Here is a 27,932-nt window from a genome sequence, read left to right on the forward strand (position 1 = left end):
TTGCTAAATTAAACATTACATTATCGTTAAATATATTTAAATAACAGTATGGTATAAATTCAAATATACGTTTTTCATAAATATTATTACTCTAGTAGCTAGATCAACTTTCATGTGCACTTTGAGGTTTCAGAGAACTTTTGACTTAGGGAAATTGGTTTAGGGCTTAATTACACATTTTAAAAAAGGGGCAAAAGGTCAGGGTGAAAGGTTATAAGAGCAAACGCCAATAGGTCCTTAAATCTTGACAACCACTGGTCACAGCGATTTGGTCTCAAATCAGAAGGTATACATTTATGTTCAGTCTAATGGGACATTTTAGTCAAAAATGCATGGAAATGGCATTTCTAACCTTTGACCAACAACCCAGGGCATGTATGTATCTCCTGTATCTAAACTACTGGTCATAGACACTTGAATTTGATCTTAAATTGTTTGAAATATACATTTTGTTATTTGTTACACATTTTGAAATATTGTTACAAAAGGTCAAGGGTTGTATGAACAAACACAAATAGGTAGGCAACCACTGGTCACAGCAAGTCAATTTTGGTCTCAAATGTTCAATGTATATTTCGAACAATTTGATACAAAATTTAAGTTTCTACGACCAGTACTTACAAAGATATGAAGATGCCCTGGTATGTGGGTCAAATGTCAGAAATGGCATTTCTGATCATTTTTGACTAAAATGCCCCATTAGACTGAATTTGATCTAGTAGAGAATATATAAATCTTTGATGCCAAAATAAAAATATTTGCAATATATATCAATGCACTGTACAAACATCAATACTTGATACATTAACCAATTCTGGTCACTGTATTACAGTATGAAATTATATCACATTACTTAGAGTACAAGATGTCAGGTCGGTCTATCTGTGAGAAATCATATTTTAAATAAATACTGTAAAACAATGTGTTGAGGTGATTACCTGTTCTGGAACGGAAACTTCATATTTTTCAAGAATTGCAAACTCATCATGTAATGGACTAAATTGAGACTCAATCTCTCGTTGTTCATTCTGTAGCTTTTCAAGTAAATCTAAGCTGTCACCAAGTTCATCCAACGTTTGAGGAGGCTTACTTAGCCTGGAAGAATATTAGTAAAAACCCAAATGCCTTAATTAAATTACCAACAACATTGTTATACAGTACTAACAAATTATTGTTAATTATAACACACATGAATTTATCCTTGACATTTGATTGGTTTTCCAACCGACGTTGAGTTGTGTTGAGTTTTAAACTTGATAAAGTTGAGAATAAATGATGATCAAGCCGGACTGCTAATAACATAAATTCATTAATTCGACCTTGGTTTAGCATCCTCTCTCAAGTGGACATGCAAAAGTGCAACAACAAAAAAATGAAGACAAAACTTTAAAATTACATTGTCATTTTTTATTATAATTTAATTTGACTTACATTTCTTATTTCAAAGACCATCAGACCTTAAAAGTTTACAAATAGGTGAAAAAGATTGCTGCGTTATGAAAATTCAAGGAGCATCAGCGGTTATACATTTTGTTCACAAACTACAATGTCATAACTTGTGAACCATTTGATTGGTTTCCTGTCAATCACATTTCAGTGATCTGAACTAAGTCGATAAAAAGCCTGTTAAATTGTTGAACCTGGTGAACTCAACATCGACTGGAAAATACTTGTGTTGTCTTTCGATTGTGGTTAACTACCTGGTACAGGCGCCGCTGTGAGTTCAGTACAGCTAGCGTTATAGTATAAAACATATTGTATGCTCATAGTATATATAGATATATGTGTATGTTATCATATAAAACATACACAGTATAAAAAGTATTAGGCAAATCATAATCAGTTATTTACAAAGACTGTACTTGTAATTGTATTGCATTTAAGCCATTTTAAGATTGGAAATTGGAATTAGGTACTTTTACTGACTGAACTCACTCTTCCCTGGTAATACCTTCTAACTAGAGCAGGTTCTGGAATGTCTGTACTGAACGGATGGTTCCTGAATATTTAAATTAGGCGAATACGCCCTCCTAAATCCTAAACCCTCTCTTGAAATTTTCAAACTCCCCTTCAGCTACAAGGCCCCTCATTTCTACAATGATCTTCCTCTATCTATCCGCAATTCCTTATCCTTTTCCTCTTTCAAAACTAGACTTATGACTTTTCTCAAAACTATGTAATCCCTTTCCAGATTTGAAATTGTAAAATATTAGCTCTAAATATTTATATTTTTGCTTAATTTAACATATCAGTTATTTTCTATATTCCAAATTTTCTTATTATTCAGATTTTTATTCTTATGTAATTAATTTGATTTTTTTGGTTTTTGTTTTTCTTTCACTTTTCTGTTTTTGTTGTATTTTGTGTATTGTATCTGTTCTGAGGGTCCCAAATGATCAGCAACTGCTGGATGGATCACCCTCATTAAATATGGTTAAAATAAAAAATAAATAAAATAAAACAAGCTCCATCAAGCCGATATTTGATGTACCACATCCAATTATTTCACAGCATGATATAGTACGTACCAAATGGTACAGGCACAGGCATTTCTTCAAGATGGAATGCCATTGCCAAAGACATTTTACTCATGAACAAGCTGTGCAAGCTGATTATCTTTCCTAGTATATACATTATATACCTTTGCGCTATGACTACGAGCAGTGGATATGAATGGTATTATGAGACTTATGAGACAATCCTTTAACCAAGTGTCTGGCGCGCTTGAAGAAATTTGATCATTTCATAATGATCATTTTGACTGTGTTTTAAACATGACATTCTTTTGTTAAAAATTGACTGGTCGAACAGGTATTATTATAGATCCACCATACATTTTAATGGCCATTGGCCAGCGGGCGTGTACTAAACAAATGTGTGTTAATATATCTTTATGAGTGAAATGGAGAGATTATTTCATTTTTTTGATTCTACATATAGAATAGAAAGAGAACAGTCAATCTTTCAACTTCCAAAATATTTTAACTTTTCCGAAATATTTCAACTTTTCCAATCATAAACATTCATTATACTATATTTCTGCTTTCTCAACTTGACATAAAATATTGAAAGTTTTATTAAAATCTTGTTTTATTTTGACATTCCTATAAATTAAAAATCAATGACTTACTTTTCTGAGTTATCCTTAAGGTATGTGTGTAACTTGGTGAGTTTTTGGCTGGCCATAAATTGTAAGAGCGTTGTAAACTTACTCTGCCACTCATTGCAGTGATGTAAAAGTGCAAATTTGAGGGGAGAGCAATCCAGCAAAACAAATTGTATGTTCAAAACTGTCTCCTCCTTTTGTACATTATTGGCTACCTCAGTATATCTTTAAATATTGCAAATAAAAACAGTTAATCAGTAATTATAAAGTTGCAAGAGATCAGATAATATGAATTATTGGCAATGCACAATTCTGCATTCGAATAGGCGTGATTGGTTATAAAACCAAGCACTATATTATCTATGTAGAAACTATATTTGTACCTAACAAAATTAGCCACCAATTTTTGTTTATAGAATATGATTAGACATTGGTCCCTAAACAAGGAACAGGTCATTAAAAACTAGGGACTACTGCCTTCTTTACATAATGAATGTTGCACAACAAAAATTAAAGAAACAAAATAAAAATTGTAACTAAATATCTACCAGTAGTAGTAGTTACAACTTACAGTAGTGAATGTTAGTAAATAAAAACAACATTATGTAAAAGAGAATATATGATTTTTATTGTACTTAAATAATCTAACCCTAACCTAGCAATATCGGCATCAAATGATGAAACAGGAGGATTCAAATTTTGGTATCTACGTATAAAAGCATCTTTATTGATCTCCCAGATCTCTCGATAGTTATCCCATGTGCTTAGATACGACTTAAGGTGTTGTGCATTGGCCTGCATACCACTGTCAATACTCTTCTGTATTTTTCGTGTCTCTTCATCTTTATCAATAACAGAAAATATTGGCTGTGAAAAAAAGGCAACACATAATATTATATAATTTTTTTGGCGTCCAAAAATAATATTTTCCCACACACAAGGTGTCTCTTATCAAGCTAATCTAACAACAGGACACTGAGCTCGACTTGCCAAGATAGGCTATCATAACAGACTTTGATCTGACAAATTCATACAAAGCCGTCAAATTCTAGGCTATATACACCATGCGTTTTTATTGCTATTTAATTGTATTTTAGTATTTTAAAAGATCTGTGTCTGATTTTTTTACAAATATGAAGTTTAAATAGCCATCTATTTTTTGGTTTTTTTTTTTATCCAAGTAGACAGAACATTTCATAGTTAACAGTTATTTGAAATTTTTCATTTTTTCGAGTGAATTGAAATTATGTTCATTATATCATTAAAATGCATAAAGTCAGATGTTTATACAGTACTCACTTTATTGTGATGTTTCCCCAAAAGGGTGCCTCTCATATACATACTTCAATGTACACATTGATTAATATATATATATATTGAAAGTGGGAAGGGTTTTGGATAATAAAGCAATGCTATCAATAAGTTGTACGGATGGTACTGTTTTGGTACCCACTGGAAAATCGAAAATCAGTCAAGCATTTAGGGGACATAGACTGATCGTTTCGGAACTAGAAATAAACATTTGATCTGGCGGAGCTCAGCGTCCTGTTGTTAGATTGCCTTGCACTTATTATGTATTTTATACAGATACTGTATTATAAACACCAGTTTTTAAACTTGGTTGATTACATTAATAATGTGTACAGTTATTTTAAAAATTATTTAAAAAAATGTATTTCTTAAGCCTACATGTACTATTGTTAAAGGGGGATTCTGGGTTTAAAATTGCTTTTAAATATCATTTATTTATTAAATAAAAAATATTATAACAATATAGACATGTCAGAATGAAGAAGTAATAACGAGAAATTAAAAAATTAAATTTCATATACATTTTAGGGTAAATTCATGGAAAGTCTGTTTTTCAGCGGCTTAGGGAAGCTCATTAATATTCATGAGATATTCACAAAGTCACGTCATCAGTGGATTCCAAACTCGCGACGTCATGTACGTTGTGTTTGTCAACTAATTTACATCTCTCTCCCCCTGTCAAACGACGACCACCCGATCATTGTGAAATACATTTTTTTGTAGATTTTCTAAGCTAGGCCTAAAGTGTAATAATAACAGTAGTAGCATATATTTATTTGACATTTAATGAAATAAAAAATTTAGTACAGTTACGGAGTCATAAATTATATACTTTTTTATACCTCAAATAGTACAGATCGTATTATCGGCTTCACGTACTAGGCTAGGCCTAGCCTAAATCATTTTTTTTTCATGGGTGAGAGCCATTCTGACTAGGGATTCCATATGGCTACGTTAAAACATTGGGGCCCATCATGGGCCTAGCTAGCCTACTACTAAACGATTGGCCCATAAATAACAAAACTCAGTGGATTCCAAACCCATCCTATCAACCAAACTCCTAAACAATCTAAACCTAAAACATTCTACAAAATCGGCTGTAAATATTGAGGCAAAACAAGGTCCGATCGCCGTCCGCACGTATGGTGTCCCGATCGTTTAAGTAGGCCTAAAATAAGCCTAGTTTACTCTCCAAAAAAGCGGATACTGCATCAAGCAAGTAGACCAGGTAGTAGGAAGGAGACCTAGCCGATCCGGCCCAGTTAAAAATTGAGCTAGCTAGTGTAGTAGACCCTTGCGAATTGATACTACCAGGCCTTTTACTATAGGCTACACTTAAAATTAGCAATACTTATGTTTACAAACATTCCAACTCTCTCATTCGAGCTATATTATCTATACCATTCCGGTAGGTCGAGTCGACCTTCAATCAAATACTGTACATCGTTCATGTTGTGATTATAGACGGGGTATACTCGACCCGACCAGTTTGGTATTGTATACTGTATCTGCTTATCACGTGACGATGCCAGGCATGGGCAGAGAGAGCACGTGTATCGTCGTCTCGCTCTCCTCGCTCAGCAGGAATGTATACGTTACGCTTCATTGATTTTAAAGACTTTCCCTAAGTCAGTGCGAAAATCGGCAAACCTAAAGTGCAAACATATCTAATTTTTCACTGTTTTGATGAATTTTCATAGAAAATTGACTTTATAAATGGGAAGACCGACTAAAATTAAATCAGATAAGTATAATTTTACAAAAGTAATTGATATGGTTAATGATAACGAGTCGTCGGAAGATTGACCATTTCACGAATTTCCTATTCTGTAACACAGTGTCATATCGCCGTAGCTGCACTTGTAATCTGGCCTCATTTCACAGCCTTCGTTCTGCTTCACTGGGCGCTTATATAAATTGAAACTTTTACCGTTCAAGAGATAAACAAATATATTTTACATTTTTTACTATTCATTTTAAACCCGCAACCCCCCTTTAATGTTTGGCCAATGTAATGAATATATATCAATTTCTTACAAAGTACTATATTGAATTTTAGTATGCTGGATGAATCTAAAGTTTGAAATATTAATGTCTAAACAGCACAAGCTTACTTCTTTTGTAGATTTTTTTCTCGTCAAAAGATCTGGAAGTCTTGGTATAATAGAGACAGCCTTGGTCAAATGACTACTGGTGCTCATCACCAACGATGCTAATTGCATTAGTGTTGGTGAAAACTCAACCTGAAAAAATAATCCACAAAGACGAAAGATTGAATTCTAATTTTTAAAAAAAGAAGCACAAAGAATATCTAATTACATTCATCTCTTCACACGCACCCTTTGCCGAATGAAGTTCAAACCAACTAAAATGAGAGGGTGGTTGGAGGCAAGTGCAACAGACCAAACAAATGTTTACTAAAAATCCAGCTGCAATGTAGAGTCCGCCCACTTGCTTGGCACATTGCCAACTTCTGTATGCAATTCAAAACATTAAAAATATGAATTTGTTTTATATTTATATAACTTTTATTGAATGAATATAGTATTACAATTATTCTTTTTGAACTTTTAATTTTACACAAACCACATTGTCAACAGCAGTGAAAATCAACCAAAGGACCAGGTCATTTTGGGTGTTACAATTCATCTCTAATAAACGTTGTTTATGTTCAGGGCATATATATATATATATATGCTTTATCTTGATAACTATTGTTCATAGCAACATGTATTTGGCCTTATATTTTATATTCATTCTAAATCTAATGAACCATTTCAGCAAAAAAAGAGAATAGGAAAATGTTGAAAATAGGATTTATGGTAATGACAGGTGGTGTCTACAAAATCCATAGTCATGTGTATTAATGTTAAGATACCAATTTCATAGAAAAAATAATTTTATTTTAATGAAAACATTATTATTATTATTATTATTATTATTATAGTGTTGTAATTAAGATTAAGCGTTATACGCGTATTAAGTAACGATGCATCATTATGTTTATGCGTATCAATTAAGAACGTACGCTTATGTTGGTCGCGTGCGTTGTATTCAAACAAGTCTCAATAGTATTCTTATAGTTGTTATGAGTCAGTTAGCGTATCTACGTCGAGTAGTAAAGTACCGACTAGGCCTGGTCTGTTGCTAACCTGTTGCTAACTAGTCATCTTGGACGCTCTAAATGCAGAAAGAGTGATTTACGATGTACAGAGCTGTGTGTTGCCAGGGAAAATGTGACCTACAATAAGTGTTAAATGCATGTAACTATAATAGTAGAGAGGCCAAATACACAAAAGTCCTCTACAAAAAGTTTGGGGGGCATTTTTTGTTAATAGCAGGCAACCATGTTGAATATATTCTTTGTGGGGTGACAAAACCGATAGGGGTGGATGCCATCTTCAATTTTGAGTTTTAAGGTCAGTTTATGTGGTCAAGAGGTCAAACAAGGTCAATTTATAAGATTTTTATTTTATTCACGGAAAATCATCTACATCATCAGATCTATCCAAAAAAAGGATTTTTGAAGATCAACTGATGTTTCATATTATAGTAATTATGAGATAAACATTTTATTTTACACATAAAAACATAGGAAATTAAATATAAAAGTGTCTTTTTCTCAAAATGTTGTTTTCACATACTTCTGTAAAGTACACAGTTTTATAATAGGCTTTCGATCCCCAGTCTGTTGTTAATTTGTCTTTTTTATGTTGTCCACCAGTCATCGTTTTGATTTTTGTCGGAAAAATAGGTCAAGTATAATATGTATGAAACGCCATATGTGCCAAAAGATTGCTCTTTTACTATAATATTATTAATATTATCTATAATAATATAATAATATTTGAAAGTTTGTTTTTAGAAAAATCTCGAACACAGAGACCCTCAATATATGACTTAATATCCTCTATACCCTCTATAATGTAATTACTGTATTTAAACATTTTTGTTCATTCTTTCAATGATACAAGTTTTTGTTGAAGTTTGTGTTTCAAGAAATCTTGAAAGAGAAACCTGTGTATCGAGTCTCAAAAACCCTTCAGTAGGCCTATATTGGACTTAATCAAGGTTGGAAGGAGTGGTATAAATGGGTTCTCCTTCTTAAAGCCTTCGCATCTATGCTATCTTGGCTGACGGTGATAACAGATATGAAACTCCTTAAGTAATTAAGAGGTCCTTTATACACATGGATAAAGACGGTTTCAACGTTATTTACAAACACTACGTAGGCCTACTGTGTCTAGGTATGGAATCCATATCTCCAAAAAGACATAAGCGCACTTGAAAGAGGAAACGTCATGCGACAAAACTAATTCCAGCTATCCATTCTTATTCATATGAAGATTGTTTAAAGTTTCTTGGCCTAACAACCCTGTATGACAGACGTATTCGTGGTGACTTGATTGAAACATTCAACATTTTCAAAAGGTTTCGAGGGTGTAGCCTAGGAAGACTTCCTTCAAATGAGATGCAGAAATACACGAGGACATCAGCTTAGACTTTTCAAACCTACATTTCACAAAGGACTGATAGGAGATCCAACTTTTCACAATGAGTAATTATATATTTGAATAGTTTGCCAACCGAAGTCGTCATTTCTGAAACCACCAACACATTTAAAAACCGATTGTATTCGTTTTAGAAATGAGGTTAAAAGGGTAAACAAGTTTACCTATCTAAACTAATCAGAACCAAATATTCTAAACACTGAGTGGATGATCGATTCAAAATAGAATCATTGGTATATCAAGAAACGCTGCAATTCATTGATAGGTTCTGTATGACATGGTCAGACTGATCACGAATCAAACTGACAGAAAATCTGCTGACCAACCATTGGAGTATGATCATAGCTCAATTGTAATATCTTTAACCAAATCTGACTTCAGATATCTTGATGGATGGCATTGAAATACCCACAGATGTTCCAGAAGAAAACCAAAACATGTTGGTCATGCACTAAAGGATTCAGAAACATAGCTGTCAAACATCTGGTGACTATGCAAGTATTTATAAGTTACCTAGATATTTTATCATTTTATTGTATTTGATCATAACATTGGAAAAAGCAGTGAAACGATTGAAACGTATAGTCCCAATGTACTAATCTGTACTTCCATGTGTTCGGAGCCACATTCATCGGTTTGGAGGAGAACAAATATGACAAACATTCTTCTATGTCAATCACAAAGAAGCTTATGCAATTATACATGAAAGTTGATGTATGATATACACTTTGTAACTCCAATAGCAACCGTACTAAAGTATGGACGAAACCTATTAAGAACAATCTAACCAGCTTCCATTCCATTACAGGTTGCAGCACGTCATTATTTGCTGGTTATGGAAAGAAATCCTACTGGAAATTGTTTGTAACGCATCCACTCCTTGTAAATGGAATTGATTAACATTAAGAATTTGCACGTACAGTGTACAGTAAAGTTTAATTGCCAAATATCTCTTGAGCAACTGTATACTAACAGACTCTTTGGAGGGTCTTGAAATGCTACCTCCATTTAGACTCAGTGACCATATACCATAAACACTAGTGATATATTTCCCTTAAATATTAAGTATTTCACTTTACAAAATAAATATTTAAGGACTGTATTTCCCTTAAATTGTTTTGACTTAGGGAAACACTTAACATTTTAAAAGCTCACCTATGGTGAATACAGACATCTTAGAACCTAACATACGGGTCAACTATCAGGTATGTGGCCTAAATTAATCGGGTCGTTTGGAAGCCCCTAACCCAGTTGTCAGTTTGGAACTTTGTTACATGTGTATGTAAACTAAAGAGCCAGATTAAGTAGTGTGATTCAATCCGATATTGACATGGGCCTATTACTCCCAACCCACAAATCCTCTGTGACCGTTTTTAAATGAAATTTATGACATTCTAGTATGCCTCCAATTTCGGTTATTTTGATACTGTAGGACTCATCCTCTCCATCCCTTGAACACCTTCCAGGAGTGATTCAAAAAGTTTAAAATCTTCCCAGTACAATTCTGGTCTTTTTGACACCACACTATAAACATCAGCCCCAGGCTATCATGAAAATTATATTCATTTCAATTATTAATACCGATAATTAACAGGTCTGTGCTTTATTTGACCTTATGACCTTGAAAATGACCTTTAAACTGGTAAGTTGAAAAATTGATGAACTTGACCATATACCGCAATATGTCAATAATGATCCAATAATGGTTACATTTCTTTTAATTGGCTTATATGTTGTTGAAAACAGCTTAAACCTCTATTTTACCATATTTGACCTTATAACCTTGAAAATGACCTTTGACCTGAAATTTGAGAGTGGCATCCACCCCTATATTTTTTGTCATCCCATAAGAGATATATTCCACATGGTTGCCTGCTATTAACAGAAAATGCCCCCCATGATGAAAAAGCTCACATTGGCCGCCCTACTATAAACATAAACAAATAGTGTAAAGCCAGTATGGTTTGAGCTACATTCAAAATGGCCGCCATGCAATCAAAGACGTTATACCAATATGTTTGTTGACCTCAATACCATATTATACTTTGTACCTAAAATTATAACGGTAGGTACCGTACTGAAACATTTTGAGTTCGCCATTTTGAAATTCAAAATGGCCGCCATGCAATTAAAATGTTAGTTAAATACCAATATGTTTGGTGACCCATTACCATATAATTTGCACCTAAAATCAGAACTCTGTGTACCTTTTTAGCAGAGATATACCTGAAAAGTAAAAATTTGAAGGCCGCCATTTTGAAATCCAACATGGCCACCATGTAATCAAAATGTTAGTTATACCAATATGTTTTGTGACCCCATTAACATATAATTTGCACCTAAAATCAGAACTCTAGGTGCCTCTTTAGCAGAGATATACCTGAAAAGTGAACTGTGCAAAGTTTCAGAATGTTACCACAATTTGAAGGATTGGTTCATTTAACAGGCCTACTATTCAGGAAAAATGTTAATCACATTCCACTTTCCGCGTTATTGACGGAAATCATGTTTGAAAATCCAGAGTCTCATAAATAATTAGGGGTTTGGATATATACGAATCTAAGTTGGGATACACATATGTGCAAAGTGTCTTCTAAAGGTGTTTAACGACTGTATTCAGTTAGTTGAAACAATATAATAGAGGCCGTAATTCTTTATCTCTTTGTTATCAATGTGTTATTCAATCTGTATTAAAGACCCCTTCCCTGCAATTTTGGACGTTTTTTGGAAAATAATACATATATATCACTTTAAAAACATTAAACCATGTCATTCCTTGTCTTAAATGTACGTTTTATGGTAAATTATGATAAAAAGTGAGAAACAATGCACTACCTAAGTAGCTCGCGGCGATCGACCTCTCGTGGACGGTCTTAGGCCTAGCCTGGCTAGGCTTAGTTTTGTAGGCCTAGCTGGTAAACATCGGTAACGTACGAACATCGTACGCTAGCTATATACCTAGCCTGACGTTGTATAGTTGCTGCATTAATTGTCTTTCTATTTTTGCCAGACTCCGTTGATACAAATTGGGGAAAACCCGGTATTTTCGCTGAAAAGTTAGGAGTCTTCCATTTGTTTTGGCCTCACGATCGATCGAAAAGTGGGCGAATTACAGGTGAAAAACAAAAATATCAATCCGCGCGCAATGCATTTTGGGATTTATAGCGGGCCGCTATAATTATTAAAATCGACTTATTTTTCACATTTTTAACCGTTTAAAGACGAAAAAAGTTATCGCAATAGGACCATATAGTATTATTTTTACATTAAATATAGTTTGTGATCTTAAATTAGATCTAAAAAACGTAGGGAATGGGGCTTTAAGCTTTGTTGTGTTACTTGGGTAAATGGTCTAACAAAGACAAATTTGAGAACATAGTTAGGAATGCAAGCAAAATTACTGGTGTCGAGATTAAAGATATTACACAAATGTGTAATGATGAAATGATATCTAAATTAAATAGTATTTTAGCTGATGAATCTCAAATTCTCAACAATAAGTTAGTAGTTACCAGATCTGGAAGATTAACAACAATTCCAGTTAAAACAATTAGACATAAATTTCATTCTTACCTAGCGCTATTAGACTACACAACAATGAGCTCCAAAGATAGGTCTTTTGTATTTTATATTGCTTGATCAGTTGTTAAGTTCCATGTTGATCATGAATGTAAATATTATGTGTGTATTGTTTTGTTTGTGTTTTTCTACCAAGAAAACAATTATCATTGTACTATATGTATGAATGACTTAATAAATCGAATATGAATCTGAAACTATTATTTATACCATTAGACATTCAAAAACAAGCCGCACGCTTTCATGACCAGTGGGCAAACTCTGTCAACGTCTAAATATAGTGTGATGTCGTTGGTGGTATATACATGTATGACGTTGTTGACTAGACTAGCAGGATGAAAAAGACAGTGCTAATATTATTAGCTGAAAATATAATTCTGAAAACAATATTCTTTTCCAGCTTTTCTTTTCATTAAAAATCATTAAATAAAATAATTACTCTCGCGATTGACGTTACACAAATATCTTTCGGAAAATGGTCTTAATAATAGCTGCGTTGTTCATGACAAATCGCCACTGAGCTAGCGCGAAACTATAGCCTACTGCTGACGTTGTTGTTGAAAAAATGTTAATGTTCTGCCAATTGTCAGCAGAAACGAACAGATACTATACAGGCAAGAACAAACATATTAATTTCTTAGGGTGTGTGTGTACGTCAAATGGAATTTCTACAACGATCGTTCGGCTCACTCGGAATTGTTTTTCCAATGATTGATCATGCAGCTCACGAACACACGTGGTTGTTCCTTATAAGAAAAGGGTGCATGTACACTACACCAAATGGAATTGTTTTTCTACAAAGATCATTCGCATTAAATACATGTAAGCCTACACTATTGTATACCATGATGATAGGTTTATTTAATAAATAAACATACAATAGCCTACATTTAAGTATAAACCCTTTTTAGGACCATGCAGAACCGTGGGAAAATGTGAAAGATCATGGGAAAATTGTGATTTTTTATTGTGATATTTAGATCAGACATATTTTGCAATCATTATAGTTTCAAATTTTTTTAAATAAAAGTAAAACTGTATTTTAATTTGTTTTAAACAAAACAAAATTATTACTGCACTTTACTATACTAAGAATAACATTGTATACAGTATGTAGGTATAGCCAGAGATTTGCAGCACGACGGTGACGGCCACACAACTGGGAATTCCCCTGTCCACTGAACAAACGTTACTACAGCGTACTCTACTGTACTACATTATACCGCATGTTGTTGCTGAAAAAAAAATCATTCAGATTCCAAAAACGGGAATTTCCCTGAATTGAAAAAAGCGGAAGCAACACACGCAACGTATAATGTATTACAAAATGTTCAAACCGTTTACTATGTTTAGATAGAAATTTCTATGACGTACGTTACACAGTGAATTGGGTTTTGATTAAATTTCCTTGTTTTTATCATGTCAATTGTCATCATGAATGAAATTCTGTCAACTGCCATTGATGTTCCACATGTTTTTTTCACTTCGTGTCGACGGTGTGCTCAGAGTGATGTGGGTCATGGGTCCCAGTTGGATTTAAATTCAATGCATTAATGAATGTATTTTTATTAGCGGTGTTGGCTAATTGTCTTTCGTAGGGCCACATTTGGAATTACTTTTTACACAATATCATATTATTTTGTTATAACTTAAGAAATATAGACTTATTAATAGCTAGGCCTAGGCTCTGGGCCTACTAATACTACATAGGGCGTAACTGTAAGGGTAGAATTTGTGGGATCATGACCAAAAAACAAAACACCATGGGTTTGCGATCAAACAAGGCCATACACATGGCTGCAGTCGCGTGCTCAAATTTGAGTTTGTGTTTACCGACCAACAGACCAACCAACCGACCGACATAGTGAGCTGTAGAGTTGCGTTGCACACGACTAAAAACAATTGGCCACTCATAGACTTAAGAATGGTTACTTGCGGGAACGAAGCAATAGTTAATAGCTGTACTGTATAAACCATTTTTAGGAACATGCAGAACCGTGGGAAAATGTGAAAGATCATGGGAAAATTGTGATTTTTTATTGTGATATTTAGATCAGACATATTTTGCCATCATTATAGTTTCACATTTTTTTAAATAAAAGTAAAACTGTATTTTAATTTTTATTAAACAAAAAAAAATTATTACTGCACTTTACTATACTAAGAATAACATTGTATACAGTATGTACGTATAGCCAGAGATTTGCAGCACGACGGTGACGGCCACACAACTGGGAATTCCCCTGTCCACTGAACAAACGTTACTACAGCGTACTCTACTGTACTACATTATACCGCATGTTGTTGCTGAAAAAAAAAATCATTCAGGCTCCAAAAACGGGAATTTTCCTGAATTGAAAATAGCGGAAGCAACACACGCAACGTATAACTATAATGTATTACAAAATGTTCAAACCGTTTACCGCATGTACTGGTTTTTGTTTTTTATTATTCAGTAAACGAAGCAAACGAATCTGCAATTGCCTCATGAATATGAATGAGGCAAAACGTTGGTAGCGTTAGCACTGAACGCTTCAATGAACATGGTTACACCCACCTCATTAACGAATTGAAATACACAGAATAGCGAGTAATATAATTTTGACACGGCCCCTTACTATGTTTAGATAGAAATTTCTATGACGTACGTTACACAGTGAATTGGGTTTTGATTAAATTTCCTTGTTTTTATCATGTCAATTGTCATCATGAATGAAATTCTGTCAACTGCCATCGATGTTCCACATGTTTTTTTCACTTCGTGTCGACGGTGTGCTCAGAGTGATGTGGGTCATGGGTTCCAGTTGGATTTAAATTCAATGCATTAATGAATGTATTTTTATTAGCGGTGTTGGCTAATTGTCTTTCGTAGAGCCACATTTGGAATTACTTTTTACACAATATCATATTATTTTGTTAACTTAACAAGGAATATAGCCTTATTAATCGCTAGGCCTAGGCTCTGGGCCTACTAATACTACATAGGGCGTAACTGTAAGGGTAGAATTTGTGGGATCACGACCAAAAAACAAAACACCATGGGTTTGCGATCAAACAAGGCCATACACATGGCTGCAGTCGCGTGCTCAAATTTGAGTTTGTGTTTACCGACCAACAGACCAACCAACCGACCGACATAGTGAGCTGTAGAGTTGCGTTGCACACGACTAAAAACAATTGGCCACTCATAGACTTAAGAATGGTTACTTGCGGGAACGAAGCAATAGTTAATAGCTGTACTGTATATAATAATAATATATAATGTTTAAAAGAGTTATATAGAATGATATTATAATATAATGTGACTCAAGAATCCTCCAATCACTCAAAATGACAAAGAGTGCATTCAGGTGTGTTGTAAAATTTAACTAGAGGCCTAGCTGTTTTTAACCTTAATAAAGAAAATTTGAAGTTAGTTAATTTAAATAAGATTTACCTTCACTCCATCAAGGGTAACCTTTACTCTGAAGAGAGGGTTTGGCATACTTTTTCCATCACCATTAATGGCTCTCGACAGTTCTTGTAAAGACCATTTGACATTTAATCTGAAAGCCTCTTCTACCATACGATCCATTTTTTCTGTGTACCTGTGCCAGTGGTTTTGTACCTGTAAAATATTTGATCTGTATTTTTATCTATAGTCCAGTCATAGAAACAAACGAAATGAATGAAAGAAACATGCTTTAAGATAAAGTACAAACTAAATGTAAATGTCTTGTAGTAGCATAACTAATATACCTGAATGTAATGTATGTTTGTTTGTATTTGAACTTTTACTAAATGTTATTTAATATTTATATACATATGCTGTATTTGAAGATTGAAAATGAAATTTTAAGTTTTAGTATTTTGTTTTAAAAGTCTTAAAATTACGTGACATGTTTCTCATCATCAGAAAATTGAGCAAGTAATATATAAGAAAATGTATCCCAATGGTTCACAACCAGCTAGAATGTATGGCTTACCAAAGATGGACAAACCCTGTTCTCCCAATTCCACACCTAAATTTTTTTTAAATAATTCCACACCTAAATTTTGACCAATAGGCACTGTTAATTATATTCTGACAAATTGTTTGTGCTAATTACTTCTTCTGGTATTACCTAAACAATGTGTGGCGACTGATTTGTTCACATTTGTGAAGGAAGTCCAAAATGTTGACACTTCACACAAATGTATGGTGTCTTTTGACGTTGATAGTTTGATGGTAATTATAATATGAGGTTAAACAAAAGCAATTTATGCAAATTAATTTTACTTGCTACGGAAAAAAACAATTTCATATTCAATGGTAATATTTATGACCAAGTAGACAGAGCGTGTCAATGGGATTCCCCCTTGAACCACAGAACGCCACCCAATCGTCTACCCACAAAGACAGGGGTTAATATGGACCAGTACAGTATACCACATACTATGTTCTATGATCATCTGGACTATCATGAACAATCGCATGCAAAAAACTAAAACTTAATTAGTTTACATAAATTCACAGATAAAATTAATACCTCTACTCCATCATTTCTGAAAACTTCATATGTATGTTTCATAATGTTTAAAATGCTCTCATGCATAGTTTGCAGTCTTTTCTGGATGTTGAGACGATGTCGCCTTTGTTCATCATCAAACTCCATCCCTTCATAAATGCGCTTATTATCGATGCGAACTAGCAACATCTCACTAATCATTTGACAATTGCGTGAAATGGTTAAATTAGCCATCTTGTAATCATCCACAATTGCCTGAACCTAAATAAAACATACAATAACAATTTTATAACAAAATGTGACATGATCTGATTAAACCTTACTTTTGTTGGAAATTCTTTTGTATTTTTTTTATATATTAAGATTACTTAGCTTTGCTAACTGGTTTCGGAAGTTATTACGATATTGACAGAATCAAGCAGGCCTAGCTTTGGTGTTAGTTGGGCCTAAATCGCATATATGGCTTGTGTTTTTAGTGAATCATATCATCCGTCAGCTAGAAAACTAGCCAAGGAAAGTTAAGGGCATTGTAGCTAATTAAACTACAGTATTATTATTGATATAAAGTTTTCGGTACACCACATATGTATATTACTGAAAAGAACTGCCAAGTTTCTAGACATTTCAATCAATATACTTTGATCGTCCTCAGGAGTTAGAATGCAGAAAGTTCAGGAAACTAGGAATATAAGACTGGTGTGAAAGCTCAAATAATAGCAATGTTCACAGTGATTGATATAGCATTGTTTCTCATAAACAATGGTGAATGGAAACTAGCTATAGAAAGAGCATTGTTTCGAAGCTGGGCCGGGTGTAGACTGTTTGGAAGCTGGGTGTAGACTGCCCAAACAAAGACCATGTGTCTAGACAGGGCTGTGAAATGTAAACTGGCCAAAGACTATGGCATGCATGGTTTACTGTCGATTCTTGTTGAATAAAGATAGCAAAATATCAAATAACAAATCCAATATCGTAAAGAACGGTATTGTGTTTCTAGATTTTAATAGATTCTCTGGTGTGTTTGGAATGCCAAGAAAGACGAATAGCAATCAGTTCAGTAGTATATTGATCGAAAGGTCCAGAAGGTCAACAGTTCTTTTCAGAACCATACATACGTGGTGTACTGTAAACTGTATTTATATCTGTGATTCGTGTATTGAGAGTTTAAATGCATTTTTTACAATATATATTTATTAAATATATTTGTTTTGTAATATTACATGCAATTTTAATGTGCAATAAAGTTAATGTGTATGATTTCTTATAACATTACCTTTTGTGAATGTTGTCGGCTTTCACCAATGTAGAAGTCTGTAATACCTTTAGTTGCCCAAGTAAGTTTTGTTAGGCCTGGATGAATCTTTTTATCAAGATGACGTATCACCTCTTTGAACAAGCTACGTTCTTCGATAGACAATGCGGCTACGATTCTGACACAAAAAAGTGTTATAATAAATGTTCATTTCTTAAATGTACTGAACATGTTTTAAAAACTGTTCCTTTTGAAAGAAATCTTAAATTAATACTAAATGTACATTGAGACAATGGTTGAAGGTTGCCATATCTCTCTCTATCATTAGCGTTTTTCGAGATGGTAACACTGTAATTTGCAAAATTCATATGACTTGTATAATTTGCTTACTTTCGAGGTGTGTGACAAAGGCGTGATTTTATCAATTACTAAACGGTCCTATGCTGGCTAAAGAAAAACTGTATCCAAGTCATTTGAGGCAAAAATAAAGTCTGCACAGACATTTTAGTTGCATTATATATGCAAATGTTGAGAAATGGGATTGAGGGTCAAATGTCATACTTCCGTCTTATCGGTTTTCAAAATATGGGAACCTGTAATTTCACCCCCTTACTACTAATTTACAGGCGTGATTTTGAGATTTACTTAACAATCCTATGTTGACTATTAGAAACCTGTATCTGTGCCATTTGAGGGCAGAACAAAGGGCGCGTTTATACAACACGCTATTACACGCATATTCTACACGCCTACGAAAAGTGTGTTGTATAACAACAAAGAGATTCCGTGTAATGAGATTTTAATTGCAAAAAAGGCTACTTGGCTGAATCCTAAAATTTGGTGGATTCCCGGTCGCCGTTACCGTGTTGGAAGTGTCCTCAGGGTATATTTTGACCTCTCGTTAAAACAGGTCGTAATATCAATCATTGCTAACAAGATTGGGCCCATTTATTGCTGCTTCGCTGCCAGCAATCATCCTCCTACCACGTCTTACGCCTAGCCTAGTGGGGCCAACTCGTAGTGGTAGGCCTAGTAGGCCTCTATCGTTTCCCACTCCAAACAGAATTAAAAAAATAACATCGCAAAAATGGCATCTTCTTCCATAGTGTATAGATGAAACAATGAAACCCTTAAAATAACTTTTATTAATTTAAATGAACCGAGAACAAAATAAACAACAATGCAAACGTGAGCGAATACAATATAATGAAAATGGTAAAAACCGCGCGAATACATCGGACAGCGAGGAGGCGACGATGATTGTTGACAACTCAGCCAATTCAAGCGCGATCAACGATTTGACCTTTTATCCTAGCATGCACTGCGTGTTGATGAAACTTCCGGTATAACACGGTATCGTGATTTCTAGTATAACAGCAAACGTTAAGGTGGGTTGACCTCGGTCCGAACAACACGCTAAAAATTAAAGCCGTGTTCAAATTTAGGGTGTTGTATAAACACGACCAAAGTCTCTACAGACATTTTAATTTCATTGTATGCAAGCATTGACAAATGGGGTCGAGGGTCAAATGTTGCAATTCCGGTCTTTTTTTTCGTAAAATGTTTCATTAGAGCAAATATAAATATATACATTCTGAATAAATCAGTGAAAAAATCAACTCTCTCGGACTAGTAGTTTTTGAGATATTATAACCCTGTAATTTCACCCTAATTTGCATATTTAAAGATGTATTGTCCCTTGAAACACAAAAAAATGAAGGTCAAAATATTCTAAATTTAAATTGGCCATATCAAAGTAATATTAAAGTCATTCACTTTAAGTTGAAAATTCTAGCCAAAAGCAACAAGATTAAGTAATTAACAGGTAAATTAGTTTGATTACATTTCGTCTGGAAAATCGTCGCGAGCGAAAGTAAACAAAGATTTCAAACCACAAGTATGCATTATGCATGATGCTAATTATGATTGTTTACAACTCGTCATGGTTGAGAAGGCATTTTCACACAGATCGCGAGGAAGTTTTATGATTATGCATACAGAGTAGCCAAACAAGCGCGTTTCATTATGGGATATGTTTTGATCGAAAATTATTTTTTTAACAAAAAAAACGTCTGCATTTCAGTTAAATGATTTTTTTTTCGACAAATTTTTGGTGAAAGTTAATAACTATTATGATACTTCAAAATGACCCACCTTCTTTCGAAATCTGTTATTTTTTATTTTTTGGGAATTTGTCAAAGGGACAATACATCTTTAAGCTAATTTGTATATCATCGGGATAATTTTGATCTCCTTATATGTGACCATTTAAAAAAGAAAAATCTCTGTTGTAATAATTGTTTCACTCAAAATGCTAGATTGTCTAGTCTAATAAATAATTATAAGATATCGAATCCTGACAAGATGGTACTGTATCTACAGTATATATAAATTATGGTTAATTCTGACATAGGCAAGCACAATGGAAAGACTTTGGGACAAATCTCTGCCTTGGATCATCTCAGATGTACCACGAAATGTAAATTTGATGTCATTAGTTTTCACTATTACGATATTGTTCCATATTTCTATCTTGAAAGATATTATAAAGAGTTTTAAAACAAAAGTTCTGATTACATCGGTAGATTTTCAACATTTTCAATTGTACGCGGTCAGAGTAATTTCCAGGTTCACGATGAGTTCACAGATTCATCTTGCCACCACTATCTGGTTTCAACAAAGTTGGCCGTTTAGTTTTTTTGTTTATTTTCAGGATCGGACCTGCGCGTGTGAAGGTACAGTAGTTAAAAAATAAAAATTATACTGCAAATTAATAAAGATCAAATTAAATATACGCCATAAAGCATCGGAATATATTGTGGAGAATAGTATTATAAAATTACATAGGGAGATCTGATGATAAGACATTTTATTTAAAATCGAGTAAAATCCTGATAGCCAAGTTTTATTGAGTAAGCTGGCAGGAATAACTGTAGGCTATCTGTGTCCCGTTAGGACCGGGATGTCTGCCCATGTTGCAAGCCGTCTAAAATGTCTTCCTTCTTGGGCCAAAACGGCCCACTCTGTCACGGAAGTTAATTTCAAAAGATGTTTAAATTAAATAAGGTATTAATTATTAGGATGGTATTTATACACACAATATTGTATTATATTTATAATAACACAACTATTTGTAGTAGAATTCATCGCACTGTTAACTACAATTTACCAAGCATTTGTTATTCTTTTTTACCACTTTTCATATCTATTAGAGGATTTTATTTGATTATAAATGTTACCATATTATTAAAATTAAAAAATTAAACATATCCCTCAAATAAGCACCTCCCTCAAATGAACTCCGCCTCCTCACCTCCGCCTTTAAGGGCCCTACCAAACAATAAACACTATACTTGCTATTAATCATCTAAGACACTGTGAAACAGAGTAGGTTTAGTTTTACGAATGTCAAGCATTTTCAATAATGGTAACCGACAGAAAACATACAAGGAGAATGTCCTTTCGAGAACCATCGTCTACACTTCCTCTAGTCGCTCGCTCCCCCTCTAGTGTATATAATTGTTTTAGTGAATTTCATTACAGTTTTCCACAACAAATGATTGTTTACTTTCAAATAATCATTTTGTGTTTTTACTTACCGATTGTAGTCCCTGACAACAAGTAACACAAACTCACGAAGACTTCTGAGTTCTTCTCTCTTTAAATACACTTCAGAAACATAATGAGGAATCTCAAACATTAAACGTTCCCAATAATGAATCTCGTTAAACATCTTTAGCAGTGTTCTACAATATAATACATTTTACTCATGTTATATGTTAAAATAAGGTTATATAATAATGTTATAATAAAGTTATTTTGCTGTTTAAAAGAGCAGCGATACTTTCCTTTTAATTTAATTTTATTCAATTTTCAGGCACAAATAACAACATATAATACATGACAACGGTGCACCACTCTGGGGATTGCCTTGAGTGCTATGCACTATCAAATTGGCTGTCCATACTGCACTTCAAGCATATACTTATATATATATTAACTGCACTTCAAGCATATACATATATATATATTATATATAGATAAAATGGTTCATGTGTACACAAAATTAAAGTTGCCTGATGTAAGATTGGAGAGCTGTCACAAATGTCACTATTTAAATTTTTTCTGAAAAAAAATAATCAGTGAATTAGAACTATCAATATTTACCGGTCAAAGTTGATGTCCATCATACCATGGCGTTCCATACTACGACACATCAATGGTACTTCCAGCAGTTTCATGCAGTCTTTATCTACTGTTGCTGTCCACTCATTAAATGTTTTTCGAATAAACTCATCCAAGGCAATGCTTAGTTGTGTATACTGTATCTTGGTTTCAGCACCAGTACCAATGTGTGGTAAGAAATAAGCTTTATCAAGAACCTAACATAAAACAAATACATATGTCGTAATTGTTGTATTTAAGGAGTACTATGCAATCGTAGTCATTTATTTGTATTTCCTGTACCATATTGTGCATTTTGTTAATACAGTACTATTATGTGGTATGTATGAATAGTCTTCTTTCTTTTATTTCTAAATTTCTAATTTTGTGTTTCAGATCGATATATTGTATAAAGCAAAATAAATATTCAAACAATTCATTATGGGTGGTATTTTTTAAAGAGGTGCAACTGTGGAGCTGCTTGTTTACCACCATCCCAAACCTGAATGGTTGGCAGTTTTTTGGTATGGTCAATGATTCATGGTAGCTGTTGACACCAACTTTGCCAGCAACGTAGATGCTTTCTTTCAATTTTCCTCATCCCAACCTTTCTTTAACCCACATAGCTCCTGCAAGATTATCTTGGCTGAAATGATAAATGAGTGAGGATTGCTTTTCTTGTTGGCATCACATTGAAAATGATGAATTTAATTCTTGCACATTCCATTGACTTCCAAGAGCTCTTCTGCAGGCAAATTCTCTTTAAAGTCCAAGTCGGCTAACAAGACATCTTTACTATAGTTGACTTCAAAGGTGTGCAAACTTATGAAACAAAAAACAGCAACTGAGCTGAGTAAACGATAACCCTACAAAGGAACAAAAGGCCCACACACTGTGCATGCTGCCATGTAAATAATATGTAAATTAGATAAAGTTGGCACTTCCTGAATATAATTAAGTCATCTCTTTCTATGTAGGCCTAACGATACATTGATGACTTCTGCATGAGCTAGTACGTCTATAATTTCTTTATACAAACCACGCTCTGCTTCGCTAAGCAGCGGGTATAGATCTACGTAAGCTTGGCGCACAGTAATTTCTTGATCTATGACCTCCTGTATAGTGTCCTCACTAGGATTTGATTCCTCTTTAACTAAAGCGAAAACCCAGTGTAATTTCTTTCTTTCTTTATCCAATGCTTTCTTCTTTATTACCTCCGCCAAGGAGGTTATGTTTTCACCCCTGTATGTTTGTGTGTGTGTTTGTGTGTGTGTCTGTGAACAGCTTGGAGGCCACAGTTTTTATCTGATTCTCACCAAATTTGGCAACAATGATCTATGCCCCAAAAGCTCGGACGAGTTTGAATTTGAGGGGAAAAGGTCATAGGTCAAGGTCACAACTAACAAAAAACTATTTTACTGCCTAGAGACCACAGTTTTTATCCGATTCTCACCAAACTTAGCCACAATGATCAATGACACATCATATAATTGTGGTTAAATTTTGAAGGGTCAGGGTCAAAGATCAAGGTCCACAAAAAACAAACAAAAAAAGAAAAAAAAAATAATAAAAAAAAAAACCTCAGTGGGACTTAAACCAGCGATCTCAACTGTGAGAGGCTGGATACATAACCATTACACCACACTGTCATCCACAACTTTGTAGTGTGCAGTTAACATACAGTATTTACACTTAGAACTAATAAAAAAAATGAAAAAAAAAAAAAATATTCAGGGGGCATTTTATGTAGGGGAATTTTACAGTAGGCGGAGGTTTGTACTCTCGGAGTACCCTCTAGTTTTGTATATAATACTCCAAGCCTTTCTCTGTAAATTTTCTCTCTCTCTCTCTTTGCCATTGTTTCGTTGTTTACTATAGTTGACTTCAACTAGGTCACTGCTCATACCTCGTACGTATATTAATGGATGCAGTACAAGTAAATCCACAATATAGTTGTATTCACTTTTCACTTTAATACTCATACTATCATGCTATACTGCAGTTTACACTGTGCTGGTAAACAACGATACAAGGCTAAAAAAAAACACAGCAACTGAGCCGAGTAAACGATAACCAGCTACCTTCTAAAACAAAGGAACAAAAGAAAATCAAACACTGTAACATTTACTGTAGCTATATCGAACCCACCATGTCGACATAATAACATCAAGGATTAAGGTAACTACACTTTTCAAAACTTTGACTTACAGTCATCCATAGAAAAGTTCCTAAGTACAGTGGTCAGAACTTCTTTGTGATGAAATTCTTGTTGTCCTGGGGGCTGTTGCAAAGTTAGTACATGAAGGGGAGGATTTCGCACCAAACTGTCAGCCTATAAGTCACTGGTTCCTTTGTCAAGTTCTCATTCGGTCACCACCAGAAGCGGGCACCTGAACTTGATAGAACAAAGCAGTGATATCTCCTATACATGATATTGGATTGGTGCAAAATCTCATAAGAATGCCCACTAGATTGTTAAGAATATTTGGGCCTGTAATAAGCTAAATAAACTACAGTAGTATGTCAGAATCCTACAAAGTAGCCGACAAAGGCATGGTTAGTTAAGAAGTTCTACTAAGTTTAAACACAGCAGCAACTTTGTCATGCCTACAATGGTTATAGGCTGTATTGACTGCTAAGGTTACACTGTACTGCTTGCACAACAACAAGAAGCAATGCCAATAACTGAATGATTAACTACTGAAATACACCGGAGGATAAGTATACCCTATAGTAGCATAAAGCAATAATAGCAATAAGCACTCAAAATTATGCACATGTGTATTTAACTAATTTAAAAGCATTAATTATCATAAGAGTGCCTTAGCTAATGTACATAGATGATGCTCAGCTACAGCTAAAATGTTTTCTAGGAAATGTAATCAAAATATCATTTAATTCACCTCCATTGACCGATCAATACGTCGACGCAAACACCTTGCCCAGTATGCCTGACCACCATATTTCGGCATGTTTGAGTTAAGCTGGGGATTCTTGCGAGTAAGTTCCTTCTTAACACTATTGAGTTCATCATTAAACATAGAATATACTTCAACGGTTTTTTTATCAATTGTACGTCGAATAGCCTGTTAAAAAAAATGTTAAAAAGTAACTTCAAAAAAACAAAAGGACTGCAAAATAAAAAGTTAGAAACTGACAGTTTGGGGGGTCATTTCCTGATATCACGTTTGTGACGACCAGCACATGTGACCGCTTGTGAATTACATACATATTCAAGCCAAACTTATACTGTATGTAATTTCAGTAAAAAAAATTTTCATAAATTGTTTTATTGTGATATAATCAATAAAAAGTAGTAATTGCTCTAGTAGTTCTATCAACTTTTGTATGCACTTTGAGGTCCAGAGAATTTGACTTCAGAAATTGGTTTAGGATGGTCAAACAATCATTTTTGGTTTGGTTACACATTTTGAAAATGTGATGAAAGGTCATGGTGAAAGGTTATAAGACCAAACACCAATATGTCCTTAAATCTCAACAACCACTGGTCGCAGCAAGATAATTTTGGTCTCAAATCGATGAGAAGGTATACATTCAATCATATTCAGTCTAATGGGACATTTTAGTAAAAAATGATTGGAAATGCCATTTCTGACCTCTGACCCACAACCCAGGCCATGTATGCATCTACTGGTCGTAGACACTTGAATTTGGTCTCAAATTGTTCGCAATATACATTTTTGCATTGTGACAGAACAACATAACTGCACAGAGACGTACAGACGTAATGTTATGCAATATTAGGAAGTCAAACGTAATAGAGTTATATGCTGGACATATTGTATAATAGTCATGAAACTATGTTTTTAAGTTTCTATGTGGGTATGGCATTTCTGATCATTTTCTACTAAATTCCCTATTAGACTGAATATGAATGCCTCCCCAAGTTGCAAAAGGTCCATATTTTATTATAGTCTTTTGGTTTATGTAAAATATTTATATTCAAAGAAATCATAATCATTCATTTACCAACCAGTAGCACAATAAAAATAGTGAAAATATCAAGAACCGTCAATATACTAGAATGCCATTAAAGAATAACTTATTAGGTTATGTGCATTATCATATTGTCAGAATCTTTATTTATTTAATCTCACTCCCTATTTTCATACATGAGGAACCTGACTATAATTAGTAAACAGGGTTTATTAGGTGTTAAAAATCAGTACCAAAAGTATGTACTGTACCAACTTACACAATTTTCCCCTATATATAACATCTTTATTGCAACATTTGACAGTATGCATAATCAACCTAAGCATACAATTTGTTTTGGATTTGGACGATGACTTTCAGATCTAGTCAAATGCAGCAGCATACATTTGTCAGTAGCATTTTATTGGTAATACACCAAATAGCTTGAATTGAAGGTCTTTGTAAAATATTTTTTATTATCATTTTGGGTGTTTCTGATGACCCTATATTAATCTTAGAATCAACACAGGAAGGGAGGTCAGACACAGAAAAGTTAAAAGGAATAGGTACAATTATGGAACCCAATGAGACCCAAGATTTAAAAGACACCTTAAATTTAACTCGCTGTGACCTACATGATATGACCTAAACAAATCTAGCAGTGATTCACACTCACAGATACCAGCATTATGCTTTACACCAAACAAGAAATATTGCATCTATGTGAGAAAGGGAATGCTCATCAAGAATTTTGACCATTCAGTTATAGCATCTGTGAGCAAAGCAAAGTGGTACAGGACCTTCCATTTAAAAATCTGTGCTGGTTATCTGGAAGGAGTTTACTATCTTTAAAGAATATAATTAAATAATGAGCAACAATAATACCAACAGTGGAGTGGAGGTCTATAATTATATCTACATTGCTAGTGATAAAATTTAGTGTAACTACCTCTCTGGCAGACAGATGCTGAAAAGCATCTAGAAGCTCAACACCCTGTGCAACCATAGAAATTGTTTCAAATGCAGTGGTGATCACATTTTGAACCATGACTTCTAGATCTTTGATTCCAGCCCGAAATCTGACAAATAAATCAAAGTTATTGTGAAATATAAATATGAATACAGTAGAACCCCTCCTTTGGGACATTCCTATTAAGGGAACACTTTCTCATGAAATGAAGGGGAAATATATGTTTTAACACTACGGCCAACCCCTTCTCAGGGGACACCCCTACAAAGGGGACAGGGATATTCATCAACCCCTATTAAGAGGACAATATTTTTTCATAAAAACAAAAAATAAGACAAAATAATTATATTCATTTATATCGTTTTAAATTAAAAAAATGGATAGTGACTCTTTAATTACACTTGTTTTTTTTAACTTGGTAAAAATTCATGAATTGTGCATAAATTTTTTTCACAAACTATGATGATGTAATTTTTTTTTAAATTTTGATTGGTCAGTTTTAACGATCGTATCATTGAAGTTGAACTTGGTTTCACTTCAAAATTTGCAGATTTTAACGATTTTTAGCAGTGATTTTTACCACTTTTCCTGTAAAAAAACTGTTGAATACGGTAAA

General features: G+C 33.9%; 1 protein-coding gene across 3 annotated transcripts in view; it reads right to left on the reverse strand.

The window, feature by feature from the left end:
• Window positions 1-27,932, reverse strand: part of LOC140050011 (dynein axonemal heavy chain 2-like) — a 162,784-nt gene that overhangs the window by 115,845 nt on the left and 19,007 nt on the right. For all 3 annotated transcript variants that reach the window (XM_072094992.1, XM_072094994.1, XM_072094993.1), the window contains 11 exons: window positions 27,296-27,425; window positions 25,314-25,496; window positions 22,414-22,628; window positions 21,846-21,992; window positions 18,268-18,424; window positions 17,016-17,255; window positions 15,944-16,114; window positions 6,532-6,660; window positions 3,762-3,973; window positions 3,131-3,331; window positions 939-1,095 (listed from right to left, as the gene is read on the reverse strand). In XM_072094992.1, the coding sequence (XP_071951093.1) occupies window positions 939-1,095; window positions 3,131-3,331; window positions 3,762-3,973; window positions 6,532-6,660; window positions 15,944-16,114; window positions 17,016-17,255; window positions 18,268-18,424; window positions 21,846-21,992; window positions 22,414-22,628; window positions 25,314-25,496; window positions 27,296-27,425 (1,942 nt within the window). The remainder of the gene's footprint in view (window positions 1-938; window positions 1,096-3,130; window positions 3,332-3,761; window positions 3,974-6,531; window positions 6,661-15,943; window positions 16,115-17,015; window positions 17,256-18,267; window positions 18,425-21,845; window positions 21,993-22,413; window positions 22,629-25,313; window positions 25,497-27,295; window positions 27,426-27,932) is intronic.

The sequence above is a fragment of the Antedon mediterranea genome, chromosome 5, assembly GCF_964355755.1.
Source record: "Antedon mediterranea chromosome 5, ecAntMedi1.1, whole genome shotgun sequence".
NCBI lineage: Eukaryota > Metazoa > Echinodermata > Crinoidea > Comatulida > Antedonidae > Antedon > Antedon mediterranea.